The sequence below is a fragment of the Helicoverpa zea genome, chromosome 20 (assembly GCF_022581195.2).
Source record: "Helicoverpa zea isolate HzStark_Cry1AcR chromosome 20, ilHelZeax1.1, whole genome shotgun sequence".
In the NCBI taxonomy this organism is placed as follows: Eukaryota; Metazoa; Arthropoda; class Insecta; order Lepidoptera; family Noctuidae; genus Helicoverpa; species Helicoverpa zea.
This window is the reverse complement of record NC_061471.1, coordinates 8608425-8620845: the sequence shown is the minus strand read 5'-3', so window position 1 is coordinate 8620845 and position 12421 is coordinate 8608425. Positions and strand designations below refer to the sequence as shown.

Sequence of the window (12421 nt, the reverse complement as noted above, 5' to 3'; positions counted from 1 at the left end):
TTGAGAATAAACTACTCATTCCAGTGTGGTATATGTAAGTAATTAAAGAAAGAATAAAATAGGATAACAACCTAAGCAAATAAAGATCTTTTGAATAATTACAGATTCAAAAAAAGGTAAGAAAATCTGAAAGGATTAACAACATTTGAAAAGAAATTGTCATACATAACAGGGGTGAAAATTGTCATAATCATAAAAGGAAAAAAGTCTTAAAATACAAGACAAATCATAGACACGAGACAGTGTGTGGGGTGACATCTAAACTGACCTTATGCGGAAAATGCTTGAACATTGCAGGTTTAGTTCACCTGTAATGAAACATCGCGAGTACTTAATAAATTATTTGATTCATATTAAAATACAGGTATTGAAAATATAATTTTTCATACATCTTGACCTAAGTAACATTGAATTTGAGGTCGGGAACCTCAATAACGTTTGAATTAAGATTCCTATTAAAAAAAAAGAAATGTCATTATACAGTACAGAAAATAGTCATTAAATCAGTCCAACCATTCTCAAATTACTTACATACTAACAGTTGGCTTTCAATTTTAGTTTCAATAGTTCATAATATATCTTGTCTATGATTCTAGTAAACTGTCATATGGCCATCATTTTGAACAGAAAATAATCAGCCAATCTTCATATGAATGGACGCTCACGGAAACTATTGCCAACACAAATAGAATAGGTATTTTCTAGCTTCAAGGAAATGCATTTATGACTTGCTATTAAAAATTATAAGTTCTATTTGTATGCTAAGTGTTGTCTATTCTTGGTTTATGTAAGAGCGTTGACAATAGATGTTGATCGGGAGTAAAACTATGATTTGTTAACTTACTATTTAAAATATAGTATTGTGGAATTGTTAAAACTGATTACGGAATATCTTGTGATATTTAAATTTGTTTAGCAAAATCTACCGATAACAAAATAGTCATGTGCAGCTCAATTTACCCTAAAAATAGTAACAAAGAGTGATGTTACAAGTGTGGAAAATTAATCATAGCATGCATCAATGTAGTCGATAATTGCATGAAAGAGGTTGGTGAAGCTCATGTGCTTTATGTAGTTTGTTCATTTGTGCTTTGAAAAAAACCTTTTTTTATTAGAAACTTATTTCAATATTGTCATTAAAACTTTTTACTGTTGGTAATATTATTTAATAGCTGACGTTTAAGGAAAATTTACAACTTTTACAACAAGGCTCAAGATCACTGACAACATAAACATTAGTTTAATTAAAAGAACTGTTTAACTATGAATTTTGAGAATCCATTTTAACAGTAAGTAGTTGTTTTAAGAACTCATGTTTCTGCTTTCAGTGAAAATGGGCCTTAGTAGTTACTATTTCATTAATTATATAGGATTAATTGATGCGAAATAATATAAATCAACGAGGAAGATGAAAAAGGGAGTTTTCACAGCTAGTTGATTTTATGCCATTCTCATCAATATCTCATTATTTGTTGACAGATTTTAAATATTATTTTTTATCCAGCAAAATCTAAGTTTAATACAATTTCTTCTTTTTAATTTTAATAGTGTTAATACAAAAAAGTGAAATATACACTACATAGTTTCTAAGACCCTTTTCGGTACCCTCTATTACTTAGTACAAAGTACAAGCAGATTAATATCAGTGTTCTATTCAAAAATATTAATGGTGTTGCAATGACAGACCTATCAAACTACACAGGGCATACTAACACAGTCCTAAAATTACAAATACCTTACTGTTTTTTTATTTTATTTAAACCAGGTCTTCTTATAAATTCTTGGGTCTTGTCATCTTTATGTGCCATTTTTTAATGTATTTAAGCAGTTACCAAGAGCTAATTAAAGACTAAGGCTGTCTTAGATAATGTATTAAAAATTGCCCTTTCTGAATACAAGGAATATTTAGGCTAACAAACTAATTAAGTTACTGATAGTATAGTCATCTATTTTGGTACTTAGTGCACACAGAAATGGTGAGGTTAAGTAGTAACTAAGTTCTAATCTTATCAGAATGTAGTACATTAAATAATTATGGATGTGTACGCATCACTGCATTACAATGTTTTCACACGCTTTTTTGCAAAAGGAATGTCTCTCGATTAAGCAATTTATTGAACGAAGACCAATTTTATAACCAATAAGAACTCGTTAATATCATTCATATCATTGTTTTTCTTCTAACGTTACGTTTATTTGCAAAAACATATCCTGTTGACTTAAAAAAGTGCCTACACATCTCATATTCTTAACATTCTATCGATTTGATTATTACCTACATTGCAAATGATAGATTTTACAAGTTTTTAAGCAGGTTTTGCTCATTGCTAGCGTTGTAACGCGGAAAATATTACCTCAAGCAAGTGGGGTGCCAACGGGAAGATAATGTGATCTTGCAAATTACATTAAAAACAACTCACCTCGGCTTCACTGTCGCCGTTTTTGTTTTTGTCAATTTTAGTCTTCATCGCCTCCTGCGAACAACAGCTTCCACTGAAACCTCACAACACACGCTAATTTGCTTCGAATCACCAATATGCGGAGATTTTACACACGTAAATTATGCAGCACCGCATACCATAAACGAACTGAACCACAGAACTGAACTGACATGGCATAGTAGGTATTACAACGACGACGATGGAGAGTAAAAAGCCGACAACGTAAAATAAGTTACCGTTTTTTTCAACGTCTCATAATTAGGAATGTACTTTTAGCTATTTATTGTTTTTGGGATTTATTCACTCACCTTTTCTTTTTTCGGCATAATAAATAAATTAATAAATAAAGCTGTAAATACAAGTTTTGGATAACATTCGCGTAGAGAGTTTACATTTTAGTTGTCAAATACAGCGTTCTGATTGGTCAAATGGTCACGTGACTTCATTGACGTTGCACGTAGTGATGTGTATGCTAGTATCGATTTAATTTTATCTTTACTAAAAAATAAAAAATATATTTTGTATTTTCTCTGTAAAGCTCAAATTCCGTCTAGAGTTGCGAACTTAGGACCTAAATAAAACATAATAAATGTTGGAGTTACGATACTTCCGAGTTCGTTTTCCTCAGTGTCGACATTCGTTGGACGCATTCGTTAGTTTTGTCACGGAATGTTTGTTTCGGTTTGATGGCAAAATAGCTGAACCAATTGAGATGAAACTTGGCATGCAGATAAGTTGATCTTTGCAGAAAAACTAATTGGTCACATATCGCATATCAATACAACAATTTGTAAATTAATTAAAAACGTAAATAAAATATAAAGTACGTTTATTAAATAAATTAATTAACAATATTTTATTAAATAGGTACGAAAGCTAACTAATTAACTGTAATATAACTAATTACTTCTTCTTCTTTGCATCTATTCCTCTCTTGCCTTTCTTAGGCTTGAACGGGCCAAGTTCAAGACGTACAAGCAAGCCACGCCACCAAGCTTGTACAATAATAGCTGACGTCGTCATCTTCTCACGATAAGCCCGAGCTTTCTCGCGTTCATCCTTGAAGTTGATCCAGTTCTTCATTTTCTCATCATGTCTAGCAATCTGGAAAATTTACTTTATTTTTAAAAATTACCCATTTTAGATTACGCATGATAGTATGAATCTAAGTTAAAGGGCTATATTTAACATGCAACATATTTTTTCACAATAAACATGCAACATATTTTTTCGGTATACTACGGTTTGCAAAATACTGCTTTTATTACTTTTTCTTCAAGTTCTAGTCTTCTGTCTCGCATATTTTGATAATCATTCTTTTTTATTTGTATTTGTAGATCTATCTTCTCCATATCTTTATCATATTTGTCCATCCATTCCTCAATTCTTGCAAGAGTTTCCTTGAAAATAAAAGTTAGTTAAAAGCTTACACCTCCAGTGTTTCACAGCATACGTTGCACGGCGGGTACTAACGTTAATTGCAATCGTAACTAATAATTCCACTTCGGTGTGAATTCTTAATTCGTGATCAGATCTCTGTTTAAAAGCCTCAATTGTTGACAAAGGCTTATTTTCGATATCGGAAATGGTTTGGTTGTGTTGTTCGGTACGTGCTTGTTGCCAATTGTCTATATAACGACCTCGGACTTCAGAAAACAACACAGAATCCTGAAAGTTAATAAGATTATGTTATTCTTTTACTTTTACCGTCTTATATAGTGACGATTAAAACCTACAATTGTAAAAGTGTACTACAATTTCCACTTCGAGAGTCTCTGCAATGGGAGTTCTTTTTCTTCCTGATCTGTTTCCTATTTCATTGGGAAACAAATTATTAAATTCCGAATTATTATAACATAAACTTGGCACACTTACTTCAACCTGAGTCCTTAGTTTGTCAATGATCACGTCAGTATCATATATTACAGTTTTGATATGGTTATGTTGCTGTCTAACTTGCCTTCCCAACTCTTTGCGAAGACTGCAAAAACAATGAATATCATTTTAATGTCGACAAGTGCCTTTCCACCAGAGATGTGCAAAGTATGCTACGTTGCTATGGATGCGTTTGATATCCACCAATCATATCCATTGCTGCACATAGCAAAACACTGGTGGAAACGGATTCTACTAATGCATCTTCGTAGAGCATTTTACTCATACCGCTACATATCTTAGCATCCGTACACTCGGCCACAGCTTAGCTAATTACATTTTCGCAGCATAGCTGCACAGCTTATCTCTGGGGGAAAAGCAGTCTTATAATAAAAATAATCAGAACTTACATTCTATTTTTACTTTCTTCCGCTTCTAAGTCTATGCGGTGACGTTCACGTTCTTCGATCTCATTGATATGCTTTATCAGAGGTTTATAGTTAAATGATTGCGCTAAGGCTAAATAAGTAGCAACTATAACATTATTTATATATTTCCTAGAACAAATACAGTATTTGTAAATAAATAATGCAATCGTCAAAAAAATAAATCGTTAATTATCTACACATAGGTATTAGCAAAGTTTTTATATAACGAAAAACTGTCCGTTGGTGTAATTGTCGCATAGTATGAGTGCTGTGTGATAGTATGAGTGCCGATTCCCGGGTCGGGTTGAACTTTCATAAGGCAGCAGCGACCCTGGAAGTTTATGTTTGGTACACCCACGCTTCGGAGAGCAAGTTTATGTCGGTCCTGCACCTGATCTCTCTCCGATCGTGTCAGAGTTCAGTCCCATCGAGCCATGAGAGTGAAGGAATAGTGAGTGCACTTGTGTTGGCTGGTCCCCTTGCACAAGACCAGCCACCGAGGCCGACAATCGACATCAATCAATGGACATTATTATTATACATGGAGAACCCGGTCTGGCTAGTATTTAAACAATAAATAATCAGATGGAGAAAAGGATATGATTTGTTTTAATTTCCAAAAGAACGTGCTTTACCTGTCTGCGTCGAGTTTTTTAATTTTATAAATCACACAATTAAGATTATGAGGATCAATTCCATCGAGCTCATCTTTGGTTTCATTCGGATTATACACGCCATACTTAATAGCCCTCAAATGATTTATATCTGCTAACGTCTTCAATATACTCAATCCGTTGTTGCATCTTTCTAAAAATATTGACTTCCATTAATTTACGTTATCGATGATTTTGGAAGCCTCTCAAATTGATGAACTTACCCAGAATCCACATTTGAGATATTACATCTTCAAGAACAGCGGCGAATAGGGATGTCATCAAATATAAGCAACTGTAAAATATAACAAGGAAAGAAATGAGTAAGGTAAATGGGTTCAGAGCAAGAAAATATATATTTTATAATCATACCTATCATTAGCCACATCTTCCTCCGGTTCATTTAGCTCTTCAACTACCTCAGAGATATTAGACTGAGTGTGATGTATAGCATGGGCCTATAACAGAACAGTAGAAATAATCTTTTACTTTCAATTCCAACGTCGATTTTAACGGTACTTTAATAATATCGATATTTACTACAATTTCGATGTACAACACTACAATTTAAACCAATATTTTTCATTAATACTTAGTCCCTCTTCAGGTTTACACTGAGTTTATAGGTACCACGGACCAGAAATAAAAAAATCCTACATTAGAAAGGAATAGGTACTTACGTTTTAGTCAAACCACCTATTTGAAATTAAATAGATACATTTAAAATTGGTAAACGACCTTACCGCCCTCTACCCCACTCATAACTAAACTTTGGCACCAGTGATAATCTGGAATCTTATGCCTGTCTGACTGACTATGGTTTTGTCTCCTCAATATGTATTTAAAAATATTTTTAGTTTACTTCATCATCATCCTTTTGCCCTGATCCCCCTTATGAACTCCCATATGTATTTCCTTATGTAGGTACACTTTATGTACTCCCTCCATTATTTGCTTATGTACACTCTATGAACTCTCCTATGTACAACCTATGAACTCCCCTATGTACACTCTATGAACTCCCCTATTTATTTCCTTATGTACGCTCTATGAACTCCCATATGTATTTTCTTATGTACACTCTATGTACTCCCCTATGTATTTTCTTATGTACTTTCTGAACTCCCCTAGGTATGTATTTCCCTATGTAAATTCTATGAACTCTATGTATTTCCTCATGTACTCTCTGAACTCCATACATTAATTTCATTGAAATTTCCTGGTCAAGGGGCGTCCTATGGTGAGTGTGCTGTCCTACTCGCACACCCTGCGCCATAGGTTAAGACGGCCCTGTTGCGCAGTCAGCAAAAAACTGCGTGGAGGTAGAGAACAATTCTAAGACCTTAGTAAACGCCTTGACGATTTGCCAAATATATCCTGATGAGAAAATAACGTGAACAAATTAATTAAAAGAATTACCGAGGGTTTCGCATCAACATCAGTGGGATCGTACGTATAGACAGTCTTATTTCCCCACGTCTCTGAAACGGCGCTAGTGATACGTGGACGATACATTTTCAACAACCTATCAAATAAATTAATCCCTTATAAAAATACTTATATGAAGTCTTTCTTTTCTTAGGTTCAAAAATGTCTTCTGCAAAAAATCGTTGACAATAAGTCAAAGACTTTATTTTTTCACACAGTTTATTTTTCAAAAAAGTGTCAAGCAGCAAGCAGGAGATATGCAGAAGATCGACTTATATATTATTTAACTATACGAATATCGATTGATTTTTTGGTGATTGTAGGTAATTACCTACAAACGAAACGAAACAACACTTTTATCAAGCACACATTCATGGACATGGGCGTAGCGTGCAGTCTAGGCCACATTCGTCACGTTGCGAGTTGGTAGACAGGCTGCCCACAGTACGGTCAGCAACAAATGGTGCAGCACGAAATGACGGCAGCAAAATGTTTAATTCCAACATCTGTCACTCAAACAAGGAGCCCCAGAAGGTACCTAATAGTAGTAACGTATTCTTTGAATTTAGGGTCGAGATATTACAGGCTTGTAGAAACTCGCTATCCCGATTTTAGATCTACGAAGCAAGATGCCAAGTTGCCCCATTATCGAATCGGAGCGTGCTCGCAATAGTAACTTGTTTAAAAAAAAAAAAACAACAAAATAAAGTAAAATATTTTAATACAGTCCATCTAAACTAAAACATTAAAAAACTAAAGATATATCTTTAAACAAATAAATAAATTACAATAAAATTAAGTATTTAGGAAAGTACGGAAATTCCAAAAATTAAAATATGACAGACAATCCGAGGACAATCGCCACTGCAATACAGATGCTAAACTTAGGTTATCATCATCATTTCTTCTTTTTCGGCGGGAAAGTGGGCTTCTTCTTCGGCTTATAGGGTCCAAGCTCCAACCGCACCAGGAGACCACGCCACCAGGCTTGCACCACTATCGCAGAATTCTTCATCTTCTCTTTGTAAGCTCGAGCTTTTTCGCGATCAACTTTGAACTGATTCCAGTTCTTCATCAACTCCTTATGTTTTGCGTACTGTTGACAAGAGGGAGACATTAAGAACCCAAATATCCCGTATTAAATAATGGACTAGATCTGGAAGTCAGAACCTTGTTAGTTCTTTCTTTGTTAAGACAGTATGAATATCTATCGATTTCAGGCCAGTACCAATGTGACTTTAGTTATATCTAAGTCGTCCAAGTGTATCCTGGACACCAACGACTGAGCAAAAGGTGAAGGAAAACATCTCGAGGGAGACCTGAAACTTTAAAATCTGGAGTCACCAATCCGGTTTTAGCAAGCGTGGTGATTTCGCTCATATGAAAAGAAAAGCCTGTGCCCTGCAGTGGGATGATAGATGTCTTTGGACACACTCACGAGACATTTAATGGTTACTTAAGCCATTCCTTAGTAAAGGATTTCTTTGACAATCATGCCCATTTTCACCAACAAATACCTAAATTAAGGGATCCCCTAAGAGCATTTACGGAACACTTAATAAGAATTTCGTTTTCACCAAAGTTTAGGTATCCCTTATCCATAGTTATTTATGTCAAAATTGGGAGAGCCCTTATTCTAAGTGGCACTTAGATTAAGAGATTGTTGGTGAAAATGGGCATCAGTCACTAAGGAGTGACTTAAGTAATCATTATCAGCCTTACTTATAAAGGTGAATTAAATATAAGTAATACTTAAGGGCGGCTTAAGAAAATTCTTACTTATAAACGTTTCTTAAGCATGTCTTAACGAACATTTAATCAATGCTTAAGACTTTAAGTAGTGATTAGTTAAAACGTTGCTTAGAAGGTGATTAGAGATTTTATAAGTAAGGGGGTAAATGTCTCATGCCCGTTTTCACCAACAATCTCTTAGTTTCCCTAATTAAGTGTCACTTAGAATAAGGGCTCCCCCAATAATAAAGGCTATAAGGGACACTTAAACATTGGTGAAAACGAAATTCGTATTAAGTGTTTCCTAAATACTCTTAGGGGATCCCTAAACTTAGGTATTTGTTGGTGAAAATGGGCATCTGAGTGTGGGCGGTGCCCTGCAGTGGGATGATAGATGTCTTCCTGCAGTGGAATGATAGATGTCTTATGATGTTTCTATCGGTGAACATTGAATTAAAGAATACAATATTAACCGTCTCTTCCATCGAGATTCTCGTATCGACTCTATCTTGGTACTTATTCTTCATAATAGCGATCTTGAGGTCTATGGCCTCCATATCATCGTCGTATTTATTCATCCAGTTCTCTACTTTTCTCAAGGTGTCCTGTTAAAAAATTATCACTTATTACTGGACATCGACTAGATAGAAATACTCTGATTTTGGAGATTTTGTGCCACTAATACACTTCATGAGTTTATGAAAATCCCGATTATATCAATCGAGCAAGCATTCGCAAGCGGGTTGCGCTCACTGAGGGATGCCTACGTTCAGCAGTGGACGACAATAAGCTGATATGTTGATAATGATGAAGCATTCGCATAAGAATTTCGGGATCTTACCAGCGTTTTACAATTTGAAAGGCCACAAATAACCGAGTCCACTGGATCCTGAATCTCCTATCAGAGGACCCTCGGAGCAACGTGCAGTATTGCTAGATCCTACCCAAGTTCTGGTAGATGAGAGAAAGGAAATACTAACATTGATAAATATGTTGACCAGCAGCTCGACTTCCGTATGTATCCTGTGTTCCTGGTCGGCCCTGTTTCGGTAATAACAGATAGATTTCGACGGCCCTGCTTCCTTGTCGTGTATCGTTTGCGTGTGCTGTTCAGAGCGCGCACGCTCCCAGTTGGTTATATACCGCCCCCTGATTTCTGTGTTCAATGCTGCATCCTATGTATTTAAAAGACTGTATTTAAATATGCTGATATGATTTTAAATTATAATTTTTTGGGACATTGGAATCAAATGATCAAATGATCTCCCTTCCGATGCGAGTGTAATGAAAGGGATATTTTCTTTTTATCGAGTGAACTGCAGGTTTAATCACGCCAAACAAGCCCTATTGTTTACGGTACCACGGCCTCTCCTTCGCACGTAGAATCATCTGGCCTTGTTTAAGGCCCCAAAAGGCACTTTGACACGGAATTTGAAAATTGACTTACCTCGACTCTACTTTTAAGTTGGTCTATGGACAGATCGGTGTCGTACGCGACAGTCTTGATGTGATTCCGTTGTTGTCTCAGCTGTTTCATCAGGTCACGACGGGTGCTAAAGAAAATTGATGTTGCAGTATAAGATAAGTAGACAAGGACCGTATTGTGAACATTGGCCTGGAAATATAGGACCTGGTATATAAAATATGAGGTCTGCAATGGGAATTCATCACCCTCTCCTTGTATGCATTTGAAATACGGCTTCAAAGGTGATGTTCATTGAACTGCTTCTTTTTACATTGTTTTACACGGTAAATGCATATAAAACACCTACTTTCTATTCTTAGCTTCCTCTTCTATAAGATTGTTCCGGTAGATCTCTGCATCTACTATTTCCTTGTTGTTTTGAGTGAGGGAGTGGAAGCACCTGTCCAGAGCCAACTCCAGATAAGTTTCCATCAACACGTCGGTGAAGTAGACCCTGAGAAATATAGTGTTAACTAAATATTCCTTGTCTATTAATTCTTAATATTGTGATGAGAGGTAGGAGGTATGGTACACTTTGACATCTGCAAATATTGATCCACAAAAATGATGAGCAGTAGAAAACCATGGAAGTAAATGGTAAAGTGAAAATAAAATGTTGGCCAGCTCCTGTTTATTCTAAGCGTAATGATAGGTACTACGCATTGGCGTAAGCGCAAGACTACTGCTTGAGGTCTGAAGTATTCTTTCCCAGGGAACCTCAAGTTGGACCACTTCAGGAACAGGCTAAGTTACCTATTGCTTGATCAACACATGGAGACCATACTTCAACACAATAAAGAGTATACCTTCATACCTGTCAGCTACTAATTTGTCTAGTTTATACTGCGTGCAACCCAAGTCCTTCATGTTAATCCCGGTCATATCTTCTTTGACCCGCGGCTCTTTGATCTGAAACTTCTTCGCGCGAAGGAGAGATATGTCTGCCATTGTCTTCGTGATGCGTAGCTCATTGTTGCATTCGCCTAGTGGAGGAAAATAGGGCTTGTGTACTTGGTTCGAAAGCTTACAGAATCAAAAATTAGGTACCTACCTAGCTAGCACCTACTCTACTAACACTATGGTGGCGAGGCCAGAAAAAGAATCCAGTTTAGACCAGAGGTTCCAAAATGCCCTCCTTCAAGATTTTGCTGGTTCGGGTAGACCCTTTGTATTTATTTATTTATTGGACCTCCAACAAAGAATATACACATCACATTCTTAAAACTAAGACATAGCTTAATCTAGCATGTGTATTCCTTTAATTACAGGAGGATATGCATGCATACAATTTTTTTTTTTGTAGCTACATTTCTAACATTTTCCACTGAAAAATCTAATTTCGTCTTTACCGAACACAAAAGTACCTAGCTAAGTATCTACCAGGATATTTTTCTTCACTTACCAAGTATACGCAATTGTGTAACGGCATCTTCTAGCACACAGGCGAACATAATGGCTTGTAAATATGGGAGGCTGCAAAAATTGAAGCCATTTATTTACATACTGAAACTCTAAACTTTCTCAAAAAAGTAAAGTATTTAATAAACTGCTAACCAAAACTCCTCCGACACGGATTTTTCTTCTTCGGGCAATTCATCCTGAAAATAAATACTAAACTTTTGTAAAAAAATCACAAACATTTTGGGTGGTGAACATATTAGAAATATAATTAGGTATAGTGTTAAAATGAATGTGGTCCAAATGGATAGCAGAAAACTGTAAGAATTATTCGGAACCCGTAATTCATCTAAGAAATGATACTAAGGTGCAAGGTGACCGACAACTAACATCAGTTTACTTTAAATAACTCTTTACTATGAACCATCTTCAATTTTCAAAGTGAACAGCTGTTTCAAAAAAACTCATGTAGGTATATTGTCGGTGCCCCTCGGTTTAAGTACTATTTTTTACATTAGGAATGCTTCTATGAGTTCGAACTTATAGGCAAAAGCTAGTAAAACTTACTCCTGTCTGTCTGATCAAATGTCTGCTAGAAGCTTGGCGGTAAAAAAAGTTAACTTCTTCCTCGTCGGTTACCGCAAATTGTGAACCAAATGATTGTGAAGACATCGTCTCAAAACATTAAAAAAACTAAACTTATAAAAATAAAGAGCATTCGCTACAAGTTTCTAGTGTAAATATTATAGAAAATACACGCTAAATAAAAATTAAAAATGATCATGAATCCGTTACAAAATAAAAACTAATAATGGCTGTCATATTGACATAATTCTGTCAGTAAACTTTTACGGTGTTCTGAATTTTCTTGTCTTTGCGTTATTGAAAGAAGGTCTATAGAAAACCTATTCAAAACCTTAACAGTTTCGCAGGATTGCATTACCTACCTTCAGAGTATTTCAGAGTGAGTAGATAACTATAAAAAGGACTATAGCACATTGC

At 35.5% G+C, this 12421-nt stretch overlaps 3 protein-coding genes across 5 annotated transcripts in view; all 3 read right to left on the bottom strand.

The window, feature by feature from the left end:
• LOC124640462 (serine/threonine-protein phosphatase 2A 56 kDa regulatory subunit gamma isoform-like) overlaps positions 1 to 2875 on the bottom strand; it is a 48574-nt gene extending 45699 nt beyond the window's left edge. The window contains exons 1-2 of one of the 3 annotated variants that reach the window (XM_047178240.1): positions 2750 to 2875; positions 2421 to 2474 (exon numbers count right to left, since the gene is read on the bottom strand). In XM_047178240.1, the coding sequence (XP_047034196.1) occupies positions 2421 to 2474; positions 2750 to 2767 (72 nt within the window). In that variant the 5' untranslated portion in view covers positions 2768 to 2875. Of the gene's footprint in view, positions 1 to 268; positions 296 to 2420; positions 2494 to 2749 lie in introns of those variants that run through there. The other 2 variants (XM_047178241.1, XM_047178242.1) reach the window with 2 other exon arrangements.
• A 378-nt stretch (positions 2876 to 3253) lies between these two features.
• Positions 3254 to 7471, bottom strand: LOC124640326 (dynein regulatory complex protein 9-like). The gene is made up of 9 exons (XM_047178042.1): positions 7409 to 7471; positions 5770 to 5855; positions 5622 to 5692; positions 5380 to 5551; positions 4727 to 4873; positions 4317 to 4422; positions 3915 to 4109; positions 3710 to 3841; positions 3254 to 3545 (listed from the first exon to the last, which is right to left on the bottom strand). The coding sequence occupies exons 1-9, from the start codon at positions 7469 to 7471 to the stop codon at positions 3345 to 3347; spliced, it is 1173 nt and encodes a 390-aa protein (XP_047033998.1). The 3' UTR covers positions 3254 to 3344.
• A 92-nt stretch (positions 7472 to 7563) lies between these two features.
• Positions 7564 to 11818, bottom strand: LOC124640179 (dynein regulatory complex protein 9-like). Its single transcript, XM_047177847.1, has 8 exons — positions 11576 to 11818; positions 11424 to 11494; positions 10836 to 11004; positions 10329 to 10475; positions 10004 to 10109; positions 9537 to 9731; positions 9030 to 9161; positions 7564 to 7921 (listed from the first exon to the last, which is right to left on the bottom strand). The coding sequence occupies exons 1-8, from the start codon at positions 11659 to 11661 to the stop codon at positions 7724 to 7726; spliced, it is 1104 nt and encodes a 367-aa protein (XP_047033803.1). The 5' UTR covers positions 11662 to 11818; the 3' UTR covers positions 7564 to 7723.
• Between the last annotated feature and the right edge of the window lie 603 nt (positions 11819 to 12421).

Coding starts and splice junctions, on each gene's coding strand:
- LOC124640179 (XM_047177847.1), bottom strand. CDS start 11,661: ATGTTTGTGATTTTTTTACAAAAGTTTAGTATTTATTTTCAGGATGAA. Junction 10,476..10,835: donor GACAAATTAGTAGCTGACAG/GTATGAAGGTAT, acceptor TATATTTCTCAG/GGTCTACTTCACCGACGTGT. Junction 9,162..9,536: donor TGGTCAACATATTTATCAAT/GTTAGTATTTCC, acceptor ATTTTTTAACAG/GACACCTTGAGAAAAGTAGA.
- LOC124640326 (XM_047178042.1), bottom strand. CDS start 7,471: ATGGGGCAACTTGGCATCTTGCTTCGTAGATCTAAAATCGGGATAGCG. Junction 5,693..5,769: donor GAAGATGTGGCTAATGATAG/GTATGATTATAA, acceptor TATATTTTACAG/TTGCTTATATTTGATGACAT. Junction 4,423..4,726: donor GAAGAAAGTAAAAATAGAAT/GTAAGTTCTGAT, acceptor TTGTTTTTGCAG/TCTTCGCAAAGAGTTGGGAA.